The 18,372-nt window shown below is 42.3% G+C and overlaps 1 protein-coding gene across 1 annotated transcript in view; it reads left to right on the top strand.

Moving 5' to 3' along the window:
• ENPP6 (ectonucleotide pyrophosphatase/phosphodiesterase 6) overlaps positions 1-18,372 on the top strand; it is a 118,217-nt gene that overhangs the window by 46,652 nt on the left and 53,193 nt on the right. Inside the window, exon 2 of the mRNA XM_036071340.2 lies at positions 7,767-7,946. Within this exon, the coding sequence (XP_035927233.2) occupies positions 7,767-7,946 (180 nt within the window). The remainder of the gene's footprint in view (positions 1-7,766; positions 7,947-18,372) is intronic.

Consider the following 18,372-nt stretch of genomic DNA (forward strand, 5'->3'; position numbering starts at 1 on the left):
TTTTCAAGATTGCTTTGGTTATTCAGGGTCTTTGTGTGGTTCCATACAAATCTTAGGATTGTTTGTGCCAGTTCTGTGAGAAATGCTGTTGGTATTTTAATAGGGATTGCATTAAATATTTAGATTGCTTTGGGTACTATGGACATTTTAATAATATTTGTCCTTCCAATCCATGAGCATGGGATATCTTTCCATTTGTTTGTGTTGTCTTCAATTTCTTTCCTCACTGTTTTATAGTTCTCACACCTCCTTGGTTAAGTTTATTCCTAGGTATTTTATTATTTTTGGTGCAATTGTAAATGGGATTATTTTCTTAACTCCTCTTTCTGCTACTTCATTATTGTTGTATAGAAATGCAATGGATTTCTGTATATTGATTTTGTATCCTGTGACCTTACTGAATTCATTTATCAGTTCTAATAGTTTCTTGGTGGAGTCTTTAGGGGTTTTGTTATATATAGTATCCTGTCTTCTGCAAATAGTGAAAGTTTTATTTCTTCCTTACCAGTTTGGTTTTTTTTAAAGATTTTATTTATTTATTTATTTATTTATTTATTTATTTATTTGAGAGAGAGAGTGAGCAAGCTAGCGAGAGAACAGGAGGGGGCGGAGAGGCAGAGGGAGAAGCAGACTCCCTGCTGAGAAGAGAGCCTGATGTAGGGCTCAATCCTGGGACTCCAGGATCATGGCCTGAGCTGAAGGCAGATGCTTAACTGACTGAGCCACCCAGGTGCCCCTTTCTTACCAATTTGGATGCCTTTTATTTCTTTTCGTTGTCTGATTGTTGTGGTTAGGGTTTCTAGTATTATGTTGAATAAAAGTGATGAGAGTGGACATTCTTGTCTTGTTCCTGAACTTAGGGGAAAAGTTCTCAGTGTTTTACCAATGAGTATGATGTTAGCTGTGGCTTTTTCATATATGACCTTTATTATGTTGAGGTATGTTCCCTCCAAACCTACTTTGTTGAGGGTTTTTATCATGAATGGATGTTTTACTTTGTCAAATGCTTTTTCTGCACCTATTGAAAGGATCATATGGTTCTTACCCTTTCTTCTATTAATGGGATGTATCAGGTTGATTGATTTGCAAATATTGGACTGCCCCTTGTATCCTGGGAAGAAATCCAACTTGATAGTGGTGAATGATCTTTTTAATGTATTGTTGGATTCAGTTTGCTAATATTTTGTTGAGGATTTTTGCATCTATGTTCATCAGAGATATTGGCCTGTAGTTCTCTTTTTTTGGTAGTGTCCTTATCTGGTTTTGGTATCAGAGTAATGCTGGCCTCATAGAATGAATTTAGAAACTTTTCTTCCTCTTCTATTTTTTGGAATAGTTTGAGAATAATAGGTATTATTAACTCTTCTTTAAATGTTTAGTAGAATTCATCTGTGAAGCTGTCTGGTCTAGGACTTTTGTTTGTTGGGAGTGATTCAATTTCATTGCTGGTAATTTGTCTGTTCAAATGTTCAATTTCTTCTTGATTCAGTTTTCGGAGGTTATATGTTTCTAGGAATTATCCATTTCTTCTAGATTGTCCAATTTGTTGGAATAAAATTTTTTAGGATATTCTCTTATAATCCTTTGTATGTCTGTGGTGTGGGTTATTTCTCCTCTTTCATTTCTGATTTTGTTTATTTGAGTCCCCTCCCCCTGCTTTTTTTGATGAGTATGGCTAAAGGTTTATCAATTTTGTTGATCTTTTTAAAGAACCAGCTCCTGGTTTCATCGATCCATTCTATTGGCTTTTTAGTTTCTATTTCATCTATTTCTGTTGTAATCTTTATTATTTTCTTCCTTCTACTGGATTTGTATTTTGTTTGTTCTTTTTCTAACTCCTTTAGGTGTAAGATTAGGTTGTTTGAGATTTTTCTTGTTCTTGAGGTAGGCCTGTAGTGCTATAAGCTTCCCCCTTGGAATAGCTTTTGCTGCATCCCAAAGAGTTTGGATCATGCATTTTCATTTTCATTTGTCTCCATGTATTTTTTTTAAATTTCCTTTTTGATTTCTTGGTTGACCCATTCATTGTTTAGTAGCATGTTATTTAACTTCCATGTATTTGTGGTCTTTGCAGATTTTTTCTTGTTGTTGATTTCTAGTTTCATAGCATTGTGGTTGGAAAAGATTCATAGTATGACTTTGATTTTTTTCAATTTGTTGAGACTTGTTTTGTAGCCTAATATGGGATCTATTCTGGAGAATGTTCCATGTGCACTTGAAAAGAATGTGTATTCTTCTGTTTTATGATGGAATGTTCTGAATATATCTGTTAGATCCATCTGGTCCAATATGTCATTCAAACCCACTGTTTCCTTGTTGATTTTCTGTTTGGATGATCTATCTGTTGATGTAAGTGGGGTGTTAAAGTCCCCTACTATTATTGTATTACTGTCAATTACTTTCTCTATGTTTGTTATTAAGTTGCTTTATGTATTTGGGCGCTCCCCTGTTAGATGCATAAATATTTACAATTGTTATATCTTCTTGTTCCCTTTATGATTATATAGTGTCCTTCTTTGTCTCTTGTTACAGTCCTTGTTTTAAAGTCTATTTTGTCTGAGGTAAGTATTGCTGCCTCAGCTTTCTTTTTACTTCCATTTGCATGATAAATGCGTTTCCATCACTTTCACTTTCAATCTGTGTCTTTAGGTGTGAAATGGGTATCTTGTAGGCAACAAATAGATGGGTCTTGCTTTTTTATCCATTTGGTCACCCCATGTCTTTTGATTGGAGCATTTAGTACATTTACATTCAAAGTAATTATTGATAGGTACGTACTTACTACCACCTTGTTACTTGTTTTATGGTTGTTTCTGTAGTTCTTCTCTGTTCCTTTCTTCTCTTCCTCTCTTCTCTCAGGGTTTGTTGACTTTCTTTAGTGATATACTTGGTTTTATTTCTCTTTATTTTTGTGCATGGTCATTTTTATGGTCCTACACTACCATGCAAAGGGAGAACTGCATATCTATATGTATATATCACAATAATTATCACCATCCTCATTACTCTGATGAGAAAATTGATGCTTCAGAGAGTCTAAGCTACTTGTCCAAGGCCATGCAGATAATAAATAGTAGAGCTTGGATTTACATCTATGCCGTCTGTCTCCAAGACCTGCACCCTTAACCATTATACTACAATGTTGCCCCTACCAAGCTATGAGCACTTCAAAGACAGGGATCATAGCTTGTGATCTTTAAATGCCTGGCATGTAGACATTTGATAAACACACGCTGAGTGAATGAAAAACAAAAAAGAATAAATGAAATAGGAACTATAAAAGGAATTAACATTTATTGTTTGAAAATAATGAGAAAAAATTAAGACCAATTGAAGACTAAGTAGCAGCAACCTTATAGACGTCCATCAGTTATAGATAAAATAGACAGATCTGAAGTCATCTCATTTGATGTGAAAGCCAGCCATTTCTGAAATGTTTGGAAACATATAGCAGATGCAGAGGATTATGGGTATTTGCTAAGAAACTTTTGGTAATGGTCATTACATCAGAACACACTTGACAAAGACTTTGGGGAATAAAGAATGAAGGTTTCTTTTCCTGATCCTTTCATACAGTAGTTCTAGGTGTAGAAACTATTCCATGAGCATCCTCTGAGAAAGGCAGGCAGTAGCCCCTGCACTTGTCACTGGCCTGAGTAGCTACTAGCAGCTCCCAGTCCAGTGCAACAGCTCTTAAACTTAGGCATCTATGGATGGGCTTCAAAAGTCCACAAGTCACATAGTGGGCTCTTGATGGACTGAGCATTGGGTGTTCTATGCAACTGATGAATCACTAAATTCTACCTCTGAAACTCACTTTAAAAAAAAGTCCACAAGTCCTTCCAAGTATCAGGTTGATTGCCACATTTTGTGTTAACAAGTTTATAAACTCTACGGGAGGAAAAAAGAGAAAAACATTCAATTGTGTTTGGAAATTTTTGTACCAGGAGCTGTCCCCATTTTCAGATGAGTACTACACCTTCTGGAACAAGTTTTAAAGCCCCAACTGGCTGTCATGTGGAGGAGGAGATGAACAAAAATAGACCTTTACACCATACCTGAAAACCACCTGAGATTTGTGGTTTGTGTCCATGTCAGGAAAGTTCCTGTTGAAGTCTTGAGAAAAGGGTCCAAATAATCAAAATTAGAACAAAGCTCTGTTTGGAAAGCCCAAACCAGAGGAAAATCAAGAAGAGTTGCAGATGTATAAAAATAGATATGGGTCAGGCAGAAATATGGAGATGAGAGCTTGTGGGCTGCAGAAGCCAGTACATTGTGTTTTGTTCTGTTCTGTTTTTACAGCCATAGCATTTGCCCAGGCAATAAAAATGAAAGAACAAGAGAGAGACAGCGTAGGTAAGGAAACCAGCTTGAGTAAGAGCGGACTCAGACTGTTATAAGCACAGACTGCCAGCCTTAATATATTCATGGAAAGAAATCAGCTCATCTGGGAGAGAAGACGCAGAGCAGACATGAGATAGGGAACATACATCCTCTTGCTGGCTTCCATGAAAGGCAATGCTTCCCAGAACAAAGGGATGCCCCTGGGGACTAGCACAGCATCTATGATTAAGTCTTTGAAGAATACACCCTCCCATTTTAACTCAAGGCCCCAATCCACCAAAAGAATAAAACCTACTTTCTAAACAGGGGTCTGAGGTTAGCCTTGTTGAAAGAGCTCCAGTCTACACTTGGAAACCCTATAACTCACACAGAGAGAACTACTGGTCCCAGGACCTTCTTTAGGTACCATTCACTCACAGGAAGTAAGCAGGAACCTCTGTTCCAGGATATCACTTCTAGCCTTTGGAGAAGTGTTGACCTCCTTACGTCTGAGATTCCTTTAGAATGGATGAGCCACTCTGGGCCAGCCTAGACCAATCGGTGTGCTAGATGGGAGCAGAAACCAAAGCCACCCTTAGGGTCCTTGTCTTAAAGACCTTCCCTAAAAAAAAGTCATAATTAAAGTTATCAGAGCTCACTTGAGTCAGTGGGCACCACGGATTCAATTAGTGTGTAAAGGGAGTATCAAGGCTAATGCTACATCTTACATAATGAGGAGGAGAGAAGATCCATCATGAAAAAAGCTAAGGGATTCAGATAACCACAGGAAACAAGATTTCATTATTTGAAATTTTAAAATATGCCAGAACTGTGTGTTAACTGCACACATAGATCCTGTCTCTCCTCAGTGAGGCCCGATGGATATTTCCAAAAAAAAAAAAAATGTGTAAGAGATGGAGAATTTAATTTAACAGAAATTCTCTGGAAGAATGTTCTCTCTCTCTCTGTCTCTGTCTCTCTCTCACAAACACACCTCCCACAATCCAGTCATAAGACAGCCCTACAATCCATAGGAGTCTCCTTATAAATTTTTAGCTAGAGAACAAAAGAGGGTGAGAGAGTTTGCACCCTTAAGAGTCTAGACGGTTGAGTGTGAGTGTTGAAAAGAAGAAAAACATTTTATCAAATGATATTGTGGGATTTCTGAGATATACAATTTATCAGTACTTTAAAAATTACTTTCAGTTGCTTCATTCTTCTTTGAAAGTAGCACCTTGTGGAAACTGAATCATATGAGGTCCCTGCTTAGATTTGGGTTTCAGGCATTTCTTCTAAAATAGTCAAAACAGTTTCAGATAAAAACAGAGATTCCTATACCCACCCCCCCCACCCCCCCGCTTGGTATCTCTCCCCATTATCCCAGCCCTTCTAGCCCTTTCCTGTGATTCATCTAGAAACTTCTTGGTTTACTGACTTTGGTAATGCTTTCCACACCCCTTTCCAGTTTTGCATCCTTGCCCAGTGTCTGTGATACCAGCTTCAGATAAGATTCCTCTGTCCTTAGGAGGACTTTAGAGAACATCTACAGGGAAAGACTGAAAAGGACACATTTCCCAATGAATATCACCATGATTATCTTGCCTTGTGAAAAAGGTGAACATTAGTAGGCTAATAAAGAATGTTTTAGGGGTGCCTGGGTAGCTCAGTTGGTTATGTAACTGCCTTCGCCTCAGGTCATGATCCCGGGGTCCTGGGATAGAGCCCCGCATCGGGCTCCCTGCTCAGCAGGGAGCCTGCTTCTCCCTCTGCCTCTGCCTGCCACTCCCCCTGCTTGTGCTCTCTCGCTCTGTCAAGTAAATAAATAAAATCTTAAAAAAAATGTTTTAGATACAGGATGCAGTATTTTGAGTAAAGAAAGCAGGTAAGAAATTTTACTCAAGAAAGGGTTCACCTTGATATTATTAAACTTTGATATGCTAAAAACCCATAATCAACCAATAAGAAGTATGCCCCTACTTTTAAGGAGTTAGAACATACTAGAAATTATCCTCAAAAAAGTGGGTGAGAATCCTTCCAAGTCTCAAGCTAAGGTGTCAACCTGGTCCCCTTCTTAGCCCCGGCCCAAGGAAGCCTGTCTCTTTTATGCAGAAGAACCTCTGTTGAGTATTACATTACAAGGCACTTGAGGGTGGGGACCACATTTATTTATTTTGAATATCTATGCCTATCACCATGTAGAGCCCATAGGAGCACTGAATACATGCTAGTTGAAGGAATAAATATAACTAAATTCCTTAACCATTGGAGAAATTGCTCAAAGTTTTTATTTTATTTTATTTTTTAATTTTATCAGTCCACATGTGAAAGCTTTGGTCAGGGTCAAAAAACTAACTCTGCATCCTTGGGTAAAAACCATTTTGGTTGGATCTCTGGGCTTGCATGATTTGTAGAAGGCCTGGGTTTCTGGATGAAATAAAAGGTTTTTCCTTTTTAATATTTTGGGTCTCCAAATTTTCAAAAATGTATTTTTTATGGTTTCTCTTTGTTTTTGTTTAAAAATAAACTTGTTGTGTGTGTTGGGGTTGGGTAGAGGTGCTCAAGAAGAAAGAACAACAGCAAACAAACAAAAAAAAAAGCCACTTTGATTAAGCATAGTTAGTGAGCTCAGTGAAGCATGTTTCATCCTGATGCCAAATGACGCTCACGAAAATTGCAGCAATTTTTGATGCACTTGCCAATGTTTGTGTTATTTTTACTTTAAAGATGTAGCAGATTGCTCCAAAATAAATAATTTAAGCCTAACGTTTCAAAAGAGTCCAAGCGCTTGCGTCTTTCACTTCTGGCTTCTCTTCTGGGACTAAGCTGTGCCCAACAGAAGCAATCCTCATTTCTATGTAACACTCCATTTGGAGGGCTGTTTTCTTGCTTTGTTTTTCAAAGTCGAATCTATTTCTCACCATTCTGTTCCAAATGTCGTAGATTCTATCATTGTTCTGCGCTGAAGCCATAACTCCTCTTATTCAGGAAAACAAGGGAATAAACTCCACAGCATCTAGATTCGTGACTTTGTGGGAGGAGTTTCTAAAGGGGTGCTCTGGGGTGAAGATCTAATCCAAGCCCCATGGGAAACTACCATTTCCATATTGATTCATATTTAGATTTCGAGCCATGAACAATGGGTCGAATTTTGTGCACGTCCTCAGTATAACTTAAAATAGGTTGGCAAATTAACTTCACACAAAATGACCCCATCCTCAATCAATTATTAGACTTCTCATTTGATTGCCTTTGTGGTAAAATCTAAGAGAGAAGAAACATCTATGATTTAAAAAAAAAATCAAAAGTAAATCTTTGTGCTGTTCTGTACTTCCTAACTGTGCATGAATGGCTTTTATAAACAAGAGAAAATGGCTTTTATAAAAAGATGAAATATAAAAAGACCAGAACAATAAACTGACAGCCTTGTGTTCTCATTAACGTAGGCCGCCATTGTGAGGTCCATCAGATGATTGGGAACTACATGTGGGACCCCACCACCAACAAGTCATTTGACATTGGTGTCAACAAAGACAGCCTGATGCCTCTCTGGTGGAATGGATCAGAACCTCTGTGGGTCACTCTGACCAAGGCCAAAAGGAAGGTCTACATGTACTACTGGCCAGGTGAGTGTGTTGACATCCACGTCCCTCCAGCCTTCCAAATCTCAAACACTGTGGAGTCTCTGAAGACAAATGATGTGGTTGTCATGTTCAAAGACCAAGTCAGAGTTTGGAAAATGGGATCTTTACAAGAAATATGTCTTATGGGCATGATTTTTAAACTTTTGTTTTGAGCTCTCTAACATCAGACCAGACACAATGCAATTTCCTGATTTCCTTGGTTCAGCAATGTTGCTGTAGTAGATCATGCTTTTTCATGTGCAAAATTTTGGATATCCAAAAGAGATAAATTATGTGTTGCTTCTCTGCTTTACAAAAGAATTTGGCATACTGTTTCTATAGATTTTGAGCTCCCCTGTAATGTTGAAAAGACGATTTAAAGCACTTACAACTTTTTGGTACTGCATTAAATGAGGTCTCTTTGTATTAATATTCCTCCTGTACATCATAGACCAATGAGAAACTAAATTACTTTACTTACTGCAATGAGGTAAGTCATCGTGCAAACTACCCTGGCCGTTGTGAGAAGTCTTCAGAATACTCTCGTCTTGGCAGTCAAAAATCTTGCACTAAGGATGAGAGGATTCAGTGATAACAATATAATCAACTTACAGTTGTCTTCCCATTGGTTCCCATTGGGATTTGTTCTCTAGGTAAGTGGGTAGTTTGACTTCCTGATGTACATGGCTGTAGACACTTTTTTCTGAAATCTTAATGATATAATACTGCTGAGTGCCACAATGGAAGAAGATATCAGGGGAGGCCTGGAAGAAATGAAGGGATTAATGGGGAAAGGCCGCTGGGGGAGTTCACTGGCCTCGGTTGGAGGGCAGCAGTAGCCTGATAAAACTGTGAGAGCACGGTGGGTGGTGGGGAAGGTGGTAGGTGGGGGTCGGGAAGAACAGAGAGAAGGATGAGTAAGCTGAGGCTGAATCACAGATGGCCCACACTGAGGGCGTGGGCCTTCAGCAGGAGTTTAGAGGATGCTGGTTGGAGGTGGTCACGTGGAGAGCTGCTTAGGGCACTCAAGGCTGTGCCAACTCTTGGAGGAGCATGGAACACAGACAGATGGAGACCATGGAAAACAGACCCACAGCCATGCTGGGGTAAGTGCCCGGAAAACTGCCACAGAGCAGAGACTAGCATCCATAGGTGAGCCCATGAAGGCCAGAGCAGGCTGCATAAATTAGAAACTGGGCATAAGAACAATTAGACACAGGCTGGCTCTGCTGGCAGATAGAATTTCAGGGAGAGCACTGGACTTTCTTCAGAAGACTTGGGATTCGGTCCATAGAAGCTACCTCAGCTGACATGAGAAGAAGCTTTCAAGCAAGGGAAGGCTTTAAGGGGACTTCATTACCTTAAATGGAGACTCAACTTTTCAGAATTGGACATGAGATTAAGAAAAGAAGCCAGTGCACCAGACAAGCTAATCAGACTTGCTGGAGGAGCCAGGCTCATGGTTCAGCCCAGTGTGAGGAGGTCTCAAGCCAAAAGATGCACTTTGAGGTCATTTTCAGAAATCATTATGAACAAATACAAGGCCCACATGCCAGGGCCTAGAAGAAGGAACAGATTGGGTATGCTGCCTTAGGGACCACCTTAGACAAGTCTAAGGACCATCAAGATGCCTGTTACCCCAGCGCTGTAAGGGCCATCTTCCATGGTAGCTGGTTAATTTAACTTCCTCTGTCTTGGAACTTGAGTTTTTCATGCTCTGAAGAGCACATATCCCCCATCATCTCTCCCCAGCTCCCCACGTGCTGCCTCCTCTACACATGATCTCCTGCCAGTGGCCTTTCAGATAGCAGTGGGTGCCATTGTGCATGAAGGTAGGGAGTGGTCCTGAAGGGAGACAGCTGCCCTATTTTAGACCTCTCTCTGCAGCATTACAGAGCGTTATTCTGTATCTCCTCCTGGAGGATCTGGCTCCTTCAGGATAATAAACAACTTGAAGTTACATATCTCTGAGTATCTAAAAAAAAAAAAATCTCAAAGCTAATTTGCATGTAAAATATCATGTTCTCCTCCAAAACAGCTCCTTAAGGGCAAGAAAGGTCCAATTGCTTCTTTTGATTCACAGTTTAATAGCTAATGTGATGTGACAAATATGCCTTATGATCAGTTTATAGTGTTAACTATTGGGAGGAAAGAAGCTGAAAAGAAAGTCTCCTAGGATTTCCTCAGCGACCTAAATGAAGATGAGCTCAAGATCTGGCCGTGTTGAAGTCTTGATAGAAATCGGATGAATAGTCTCTTCTCAGACACTGTCCGGTCCTTCTAGGACCTTCTAGGCTGGATACCCAAATAAAGGCTCTCCAAGAGCTAAGTGTCTCTGAAGCCCCTGCCCCCTGACCCAACCAGGAGTGCTCTTGCACCCCCCAGTTTTACTGGCTGCCAGCTGAGGGATCAATGGTCACTGCTATCCTTTCTCCCTCCACCTTGGTCCCCTCCAGCCCCTCCACACAGCTAACAGCCCAGTGAGCGTTCATTTGTCTCTACAAGATTAAGTGAAGTACAGTGGCGTTTCTTCTAAACATGACTTGATTTTATTTTTCTTCTCAAATCCTCCTCTTCCTTCTCCACTTCCCACAGGACATTGTACAGACCTCTGGATGAGGCCTGGAAAATCTTCATTGCTCCAGTGAGCTGTGTTATGACACTTTGAGTCTCGCTGTGAAGTCAATATTTAGAAGTGCAATTTAGATATGGCAGAAGTTCAAGTTTTTCCTGTCAGGTAGACAAAGCAGCAGACGGAAAAATTCGTCAGTGGTGAAGAGTCCCAAATAGCCCACCTCAAGTCTCGAGAAATTTAATATTGTAAACAGACCCTTTATTACCCCACCCAATGGTGCCATTGAGTTGTGCAGGGAGAAGCGTACCATGGGAAATGATCCCCAGCCCTAAATCAAATATTCCTTTGGGAAGCCCAAAGAGATCATCCAGGAATTGTACGGTGCGGGCCTAGCAGTGTTCTGCAAAGGAAAAGGGCTGAGTGTGTGTCATTCATTAACTTTATCTCCTATTCCATCCCTCTGGTTTGAGATCAAAGAAATTTTACTGAGGGGGAAGGGAAGAGGCTCTGATACTCACTTCATAGTAAGAGCATCCCAAAGCAGAGAAGGGTGGAGGAGGAGGAAAAATGAGGGGAAATGGGAGGATAAGGCAGATACCATGTGGAAACCGAGTTTGAGCTCCTTGGACAGCACATAGGGGCAGTGGTTTTAAGTTGATTCTTACGGCTGTTGTGAAATCCCAAAAAGGAATAAAGATTAGCAACTTTTTAGGAGTCTCTGGTTAAAACTCCTTGGAATGTTTGAAGACTCTGAGTTCTATGTCTTTTATCATGCATTTTGCAGTGTGAACTCCCTACAGCCAAACACTCAGGGGGACTGGGGAGCAACCATTCATATGGCCCTGGAGAGCGCTGGGTGCAGGCCTGGGCTCTTCTACCGACCTCTTCCTGTCCTGTGCAGGTGTTCAGATAAACAGGGAACCTTCTTTGTAGGGAAGGACACGTTTCCACCTTGCTTCCCTTTCCTACATTCCAGAGGTGGGCTGGGTGGGGACTTTAGGGGTGAGTATCTAACTGAGCTCCTACCAAGCAAGGTGATTTCATCTGCGTAAGTAAGGAGACATGCATTGGCTATTGATGGAGAATATGGATTGTTCACAGCCTCTTCCCCTTTCCTGCTGTGGTGGGTTCCTGACAGCCTTCAGCTGGGCTGAACTTGGTTGCATACACGAAGGCACAGGGAAGATTAGGGGCCCAGCATCAATTATACAAATGAGTGAGTTAACGTTATGAATGGCTCAGTTCTTTGACTCTATGAACAGGACTCCAAATATCTGAATAAAAACTGAAATTCTTTTTTCAGACAAATATTTGACATTGCAAATGCATGGGATCCAGAGTTGCACTAAATTTTCCAATAATATCACCAATTTAGCATTAGACTTTAAGATGTATGTAACTTTAGAACACAAAGAGGCCCTCGTATGTAGTTTGCTCATTCCTATACTTGTAAATCAGGACCTCTTTAGGAAACTCATCAAAACTATGGATCCCCTTTGCAGAAAAACACACCCTTGCAAACAACACTCATAATTTTGTCCTCATGTAATACAAGAAACTACAATGATGAGGATTGGCAAAAGGTCTTTGACATAGCAACACACATATATCTAATCTATAATTGATTTGATTTTTTTTAGTGTGATAAAAACATGTGTTAAAAATCACGGAAGTACCAAGCGGAACTCAAGATCCTGTAATTAATCTTGTCTGGCTAGAATGGGCTTGGGTCAAAATTCTCTAAGACTCTTTGGGTTGAATTCACCTTGAGTCATTTCCTTTGTTTGTCAGGAACTTTGGTCAGGTCTGCATCCCTGATATTTCTGTCTGTGTCAGCAAGAAGAAGATTATGAATTCTCATTTCCAGTTGGAGGTTGTCTCTAAGACGTGATCTTCAAAAGCGTTCTGTAGGACTTCTCAGCATCAATGATCTCTGCTGCAGAGAAACTGAGGAGGTGTTGCCTATCTGGACTACTGCCAGCGGGAGCAATTCCTCCAGTGCTGGAAAGTTTTCATAGCTGCCCAACCACATGCAATTTCCTCTCGGAGGCTAGCATCTTGGCCAAAAGAGCTCACAGTTTCTCAGCAGCATCCATGATGGTAATTAGAAAGCCTTAAAGAGAAATCCAGGGATGAACTTCTATTCTTCACAAGTCATGGCAAATCTATTTCTTCATAAAACATCTTAAAAGGGTATGACTCCAGGCCCTGAAATCTGCTCTTAGGAGACAACTATGAGCAAAACCAGATGCAGGCTCTCCTCACTCCAACTCCCCTCCCTCCGGGAACTCACCATCCCATGGAGAAGGTAGATGATAAGCTTATACTTGCCCAAATAAATGTAGAAATCCACTTGTTAAAAGTACAATAATGAAAAGTAGATTGCATTATGACATCATCTAATAAGGGATCTGGTTTCATCAGATGACAAGAACTAACACCTTGGGTAAGTCGGGGAGTCAGTGGTAAGGAGCACCCAGGCTGAGGGAACAGCAGTATTAAGGTCTGGAAGGGATGGGAGAAGCAGCAGGCTCAAGAAGGGAGGATGGATGTGGTGTGGATGAGATGGAGAGAAGCAGAGGCCAGGCCAGGGGGCCGAGCAGGAGAATTTATTCCTATCGAGAGGAATAAGAAGTCACAGGAAGGCTTTGAGGAGGAAGGAGGCAGTGTCATACTTGCATTTTGACAAGACCACTCTGGCTGCTACATGGAGAATGGAATGTGACACTCCGAGGGGATGGAATAGTCAGGAGGTTATTGTACGGATCTAGGAAGGACGTAAGAATAGCTTAGACCAGGGTAACCCAAATGGTGAGAAATGGAATCACTGGGGACATATTTAGGAATTAAAATCGCCAGGACCTAGTGATGAACTGAATTTGGGATTGAGCAGTGACAGGCATGACACCTGGTTTCTGGCTGACAGAACTGTGTGGGTGGCGGGGCAGCTGGAAGATGAATGGTTTGGGGGCAGAGGAACGTCAGCTCTGAGTTGACTCTGAGACATGTGGACAGGGCAGGTCTGGAGCTCAGAGAAGAGAGCTGGAGGTACTGAGGTGTGGTTCGTGGCGGTGGCGTCAGCGGTCCTTGATGTTGTGTGGGTCAGAAGCTCACCTAGGGAAGGAGCAGACCTGAAAAGAAGAGAGGGTCCCAGACACAGCCTTGAGGAAATGAATGGTCAGATGGAGGTGAGCCTGCAAAGGAAACAAAGAAGGAGTAGCTTGAGAAGCAGGATTACAAACAGAAGAGTTGTGGAATGTGTAATAAAGAACAGTGATATCCCTTTATAAAGGCGTCTAATAAGAGGCTTGCTCTCATCTGAGAGAGGAGGGAAAGGTGTCACTGAGAGAGTGACTCCAGTGGAAATCTGTTGGCATGCACTTGTTACTGAAACCAAAGGAATAAAATGGTTTCAAGATGGGAGTGGCCATCATCAGTGCTCACTGTTGAGGGATATTACAGGGACTGCAAAGAGCATCTGGATTTATTATCAGGGGCATCGCTGGCAAGCTCTGAACTTTGTAGGAATTTCATCCCCTTAGCATTTTCTAATTTAGACTAATAATTATTATTAATAGCACAGGGTATGCTTTAATTTCTATCTATTGCAAGAGAGTCTCGATTTTAATAGTAACAATGATTATTATACTTCATCTATAATTGGTTTTGAAGAAAACAAAATATACAAATAATAAAATTTGGCATGATTTCTCCCACAAAGACAATTTTCAGTTAAACAGGAAAAGATGATGAAAAAAACCCAACACCTCTTTTTCTGGTTACTGACTGCTTTGAACGCCATCGAGAGTTGATACATGCTAACGAGAAACAAAGCATATTTCCTCGGGTCGGGAAGCAGACCAGAGGTCGGCAGTTACCATCCGCCATGGCTGATGCTGTGATTATACTACACACAGGGTATTGGATGAGCATGTGGGATGGATTTCTAGTAGGAGCATTTGAGGCAGAAGAAAGAATCGCAGTCTTTTCAAAGACAAAGCGAGCTAAGGCATGTCATCTTTGCAGAGCTACAATGGCTCTATGGACTATGGCAGGAGTGAAGAGATATAAAACTTGAAATGGCCAGATCTTTATATGCTATGTAAAGGGATTTGAGTTCTAGGGGGCAGGGTATATTATTAAGTTAATGTCAATTGCAGAAACAGATAAGTCCCAAAGTCTCAGTGGCTTCACCCAATAGAAATCTTTTTTTTTCTTTCTTCTTTTTCTTTTTTATTTTTTTAAATTAACATATAATGTATTGTTTGTTTCAGGGGTACAGGTCTGTGATTCATCAGTCTTACACAATTCACAGCGCTCACCATAGCACATACCCTCCCCAATGTCCATCACCCAGCTACCCCATCCCTCCCACCCCCCACCACTCCAGCAACCCTCAGTTTGTTTCCTGAGATTAAGAGTCTCTTATGGTTTGTCTCCCTCTCCGGTTTGGTCTTGTTTCATTTTTCCTTCCCTTCCCCTGCGATCCTCTGTCTTGTTTCTCAAATTCTTCATATCAGTGAGATCATACGATAATTGTCTTTCTCTGATTGACTTTTTTCATTTAGCATAATACCCTCTAGTTCCTTCCACATCATTGCAAATGGCAAGATTTCAATTTTTTGATGGCTGCATAATATTTCAGTGTGTGTGTGTGTGTGTGTGTGTGTGTGTGTGTGTGTATCTCACATCTTCTTTATCCATTCATTGTTGATGGACATCTTGGCTCTTTCCGTAGTTTGGCTATTGTGGACATTGCTGCTATAAACACGGGTGCAGGTGCCCCCTTGGCTCACTACATTTGTATCTTTGGGGTAAATATCTAGTAGTGCAATTGCTGGGTCATAGAGTTAGCTCTATTTTCAACTTTTTGAGGACCCTCCATACTGTTTTCCAGAGTGGCTGCACCAGCTTGCATTCCCACCAACAGTGTAGGAGGGTTCCCCTTTCTCCACAACCTCGCCAACATCTGTTATTTCCTGACTTGTTAATTTTAGCCATTCTGAAAGTCCAAAATGGGTGTTCCTGACCAGCAGTTGATTCTCCAAATAATGAAACAGACACTGCTGGGGACTGAAATGTGTCCTCCCAAATTTTGTATCTTGGAGCCCTAATCCCCAGTATGGTGGTATTTGGGTGTGGGGCCTTTGGGAGGCAATTAGGTTTAGATGAGGTCGTGAGAATAGGGCTTCCATGCTGGGATTAGTGCCCTTAGAGGAAGAGGAAGAGACTAGAGCCCTCTCCCTGCCACACAGTAAGAAGGTGACCCTTTGCAAACCAGGAAGAGCTGCCTCACCAGACACCAAATCTGGTAGCACCTTGATCTTGAACTTCCCATCTCCCAGAACTATGAGAAATAAATGTTTGTTGGTTAAACCACCCAGTCAATGGTATTTTATTACAGCAGCCTGAACGGACCAAAGCAGAAGGGAAGGGGGGAAGATGGAAAAGAAGATAAGGAAGAAAGGAAGTGTGAGAGACAGACATTACCCCAACATTTGTTAGACCTAATGAGGAGGCAAACCTGCTGGGAGCAAGGCTCTGGATTACTGCAAATCAGAACAAGGCAACTGGATTTTCAGGGCTCCTGTTCCTGCCATCGTTAGGACTTGGAAGTCCTGGGTGCTCAGGGCTCACTGCCGCACTCCATCCACCTGATCTGGCCTCCTAAGCCACACGTCAGCCACAAAGCTCCCTGAGCCCTAACTCGTCCTATGTACCACCTGCCTTCCATTCCCTCAGTGCCCCTGCTGTCAGCTGGCCCCATCGAGAAATTTCAACTCAGGCTAATGATGGACAGTATTTTAGTCTAACAGCTCCCAGTGCCCTGCTAATTTAAAGGAACGACTAATACAGGAATGATAGCCTTCAAGGTAGAACCCAATGAGGAAGAAAGTTTTGTTTTGCAGGATCAGGTCAGCGGCCTCTCTCTGGGCTGATTTGGGCATTCTGCCAGCTCCAGAGCTTGTTTGGGGTCAAGGTTAATTCCCACCGAGAGCTCCATCTGGCCCAGAGCTGATGCTGGTGTGGGAGGCTCAGAAGCTCTGCAGGGCCTCACCATCTCCCTTTGCTTTCTGCGTTAGTCTGGGCACTGAACTCTGACCTCAAGCTGTCTGGGCAGGCTTGGCTGCCCCAGCGAGGACCCTTCTTACTGCAGACAAGGGTGGATTGAGCATCTAAAGTAAACTGGGCACTTCACACACATCCCTTTATCAAATCCTCAGAACAGTCATGAGAAATGACTGCTATTCTCCCCACTTTACCATGGAAGAATGCAAGCTCCAGAGAGAACATGCAGCCAGAAAGCAAGTGAGCTAGGCTGCCACTGGGGCTGTCTGACTCCAAGTCCCAGGCAAGGTCCCCTGCCCTGGTACCTGAGCTTCGGCCAAGGCTGGGGAGGGTCTTGTGCTGCTGGGGCATCCACTGTCCCTCCCAGGCTTGCCAGCCCAACTACCTAGAGCAGAGCTGGGATTCAGGGGGAGGGGGCCTGACAAAGTGAAGAAAGGGGCCCAAAGTTGGTACTCCCGTATTAAGCCAATCCTCAGTAGAGAATGCTGGAATCTTAGTTTTTGGTGGCTGAGAACAGTCCTGCAGCCATTTCTCCTAGGTCTGTGCCACAGGTTTTGCTGGTCCCGAAGCCCTCCAAGTGGGCAGGGGGGCCTAGACACCTCTATGCCTTCCCTGGGTGGGTCGGCAAGCTGCTAGCTGTTCATCAAAGAGATTTCACTGTGTTGGGACAAAGAAGCAGCACTTTTACACCCCCTCCCCGAGCTCTTAGTGTGTGGGGAGCTCTGTCCCCTCCGTCCTTCCTGCTGTGTTTCCAGCACTTCACTGAAGCACTTGGGAAACCTCAGGGAAATTTAAAGAAAAGAGCCAGAATGTGGCTCTAAACCAATTCAGCTCCTTCCTTGCTGTGGGACCTGGGGACAGTCACTTAATCTCTCCGTGCTCCAGTTTCATCATCTAGCCAACAGGAATGACCATATGTACCTCTTAGGCTTGTTGGCATGTGACATGAGAATAAGACATGTAGAAAATCTGACCAGAGTAAATGTTTAATCACTGTAATACACCTCTTGCCCCCAGATTTTAAAAAGGGATCTTCAGTTTGTACCGACTTTAAGTCACATAGGGAGAACCCTCTGATCCAGGTTACTCTCAGCCCAAAATAAAGCTGCAAGGTCACATGAAGAATTCAAATATACATTTGCAGCAAACATCATAGAGTGATATACAAGCCCTACTCTAAATCACTAAGAGAATTCTGGGACGGGTTATAAGGCCAGTAAGGAACGGGTGGAGAGTGTTTCCAGGAAAGGAGTAGACAGAGGGGGTTGACCACTGGGTCATCAGAGAAAGAAAGGGCAGAGCCTGTCTTTTGATGTCTCAGAAACCATGGACAGGGTTAGCATACACAGGGCCACATGCAGAGGGAGAACCTAATGCTGGGCAGTGTGGCCACTGGACTGGTCACAGGCTGTTTGCCTAAGGATTGCAGAGAAGTGACTTTGCAGGGCCCACACAAAGCACAGTCCTGGTCCCAGATGTTCCTAGTTCCTGGTTCCTAGTTCCTGAGGCTCAGAACCACCTCAGAGGTTGGGGAGACCAAGGTTCCTCCAGTTATGTGGAGTCTTATTTGTAAGACTTGGCAATCACAGCTCGGATTTGGGGGTTGGTGGGGGTGAGGGATCCCTGGATAGGTGCTAGAATTCTAGCAAACTAGCTGACAGGGCTGAGCTGCAGTAAAGGGCTTGTTGGCATCTTGCATCTTAAGTAGGTCCAGTCTGCTGCGATCTAAATGACAAGAAATCACCTACTCAGAGAAAGAGACTGTGGGACTACCATGTGTGCAGA

Source organism: Halichoerus grypus, chromosome 3, assembly GCF_964656455.1.
Source record: "Halichoerus grypus chromosome 3, mHalGry1.hap1.1, whole genome shotgun sequence".
NCBI classification, from domain to species: domain Eukaryota; kingdom Metazoa; phylum Chordata; class Mammalia; order Carnivora; family Phocidae; genus Halichoerus; species Halichoerus grypus.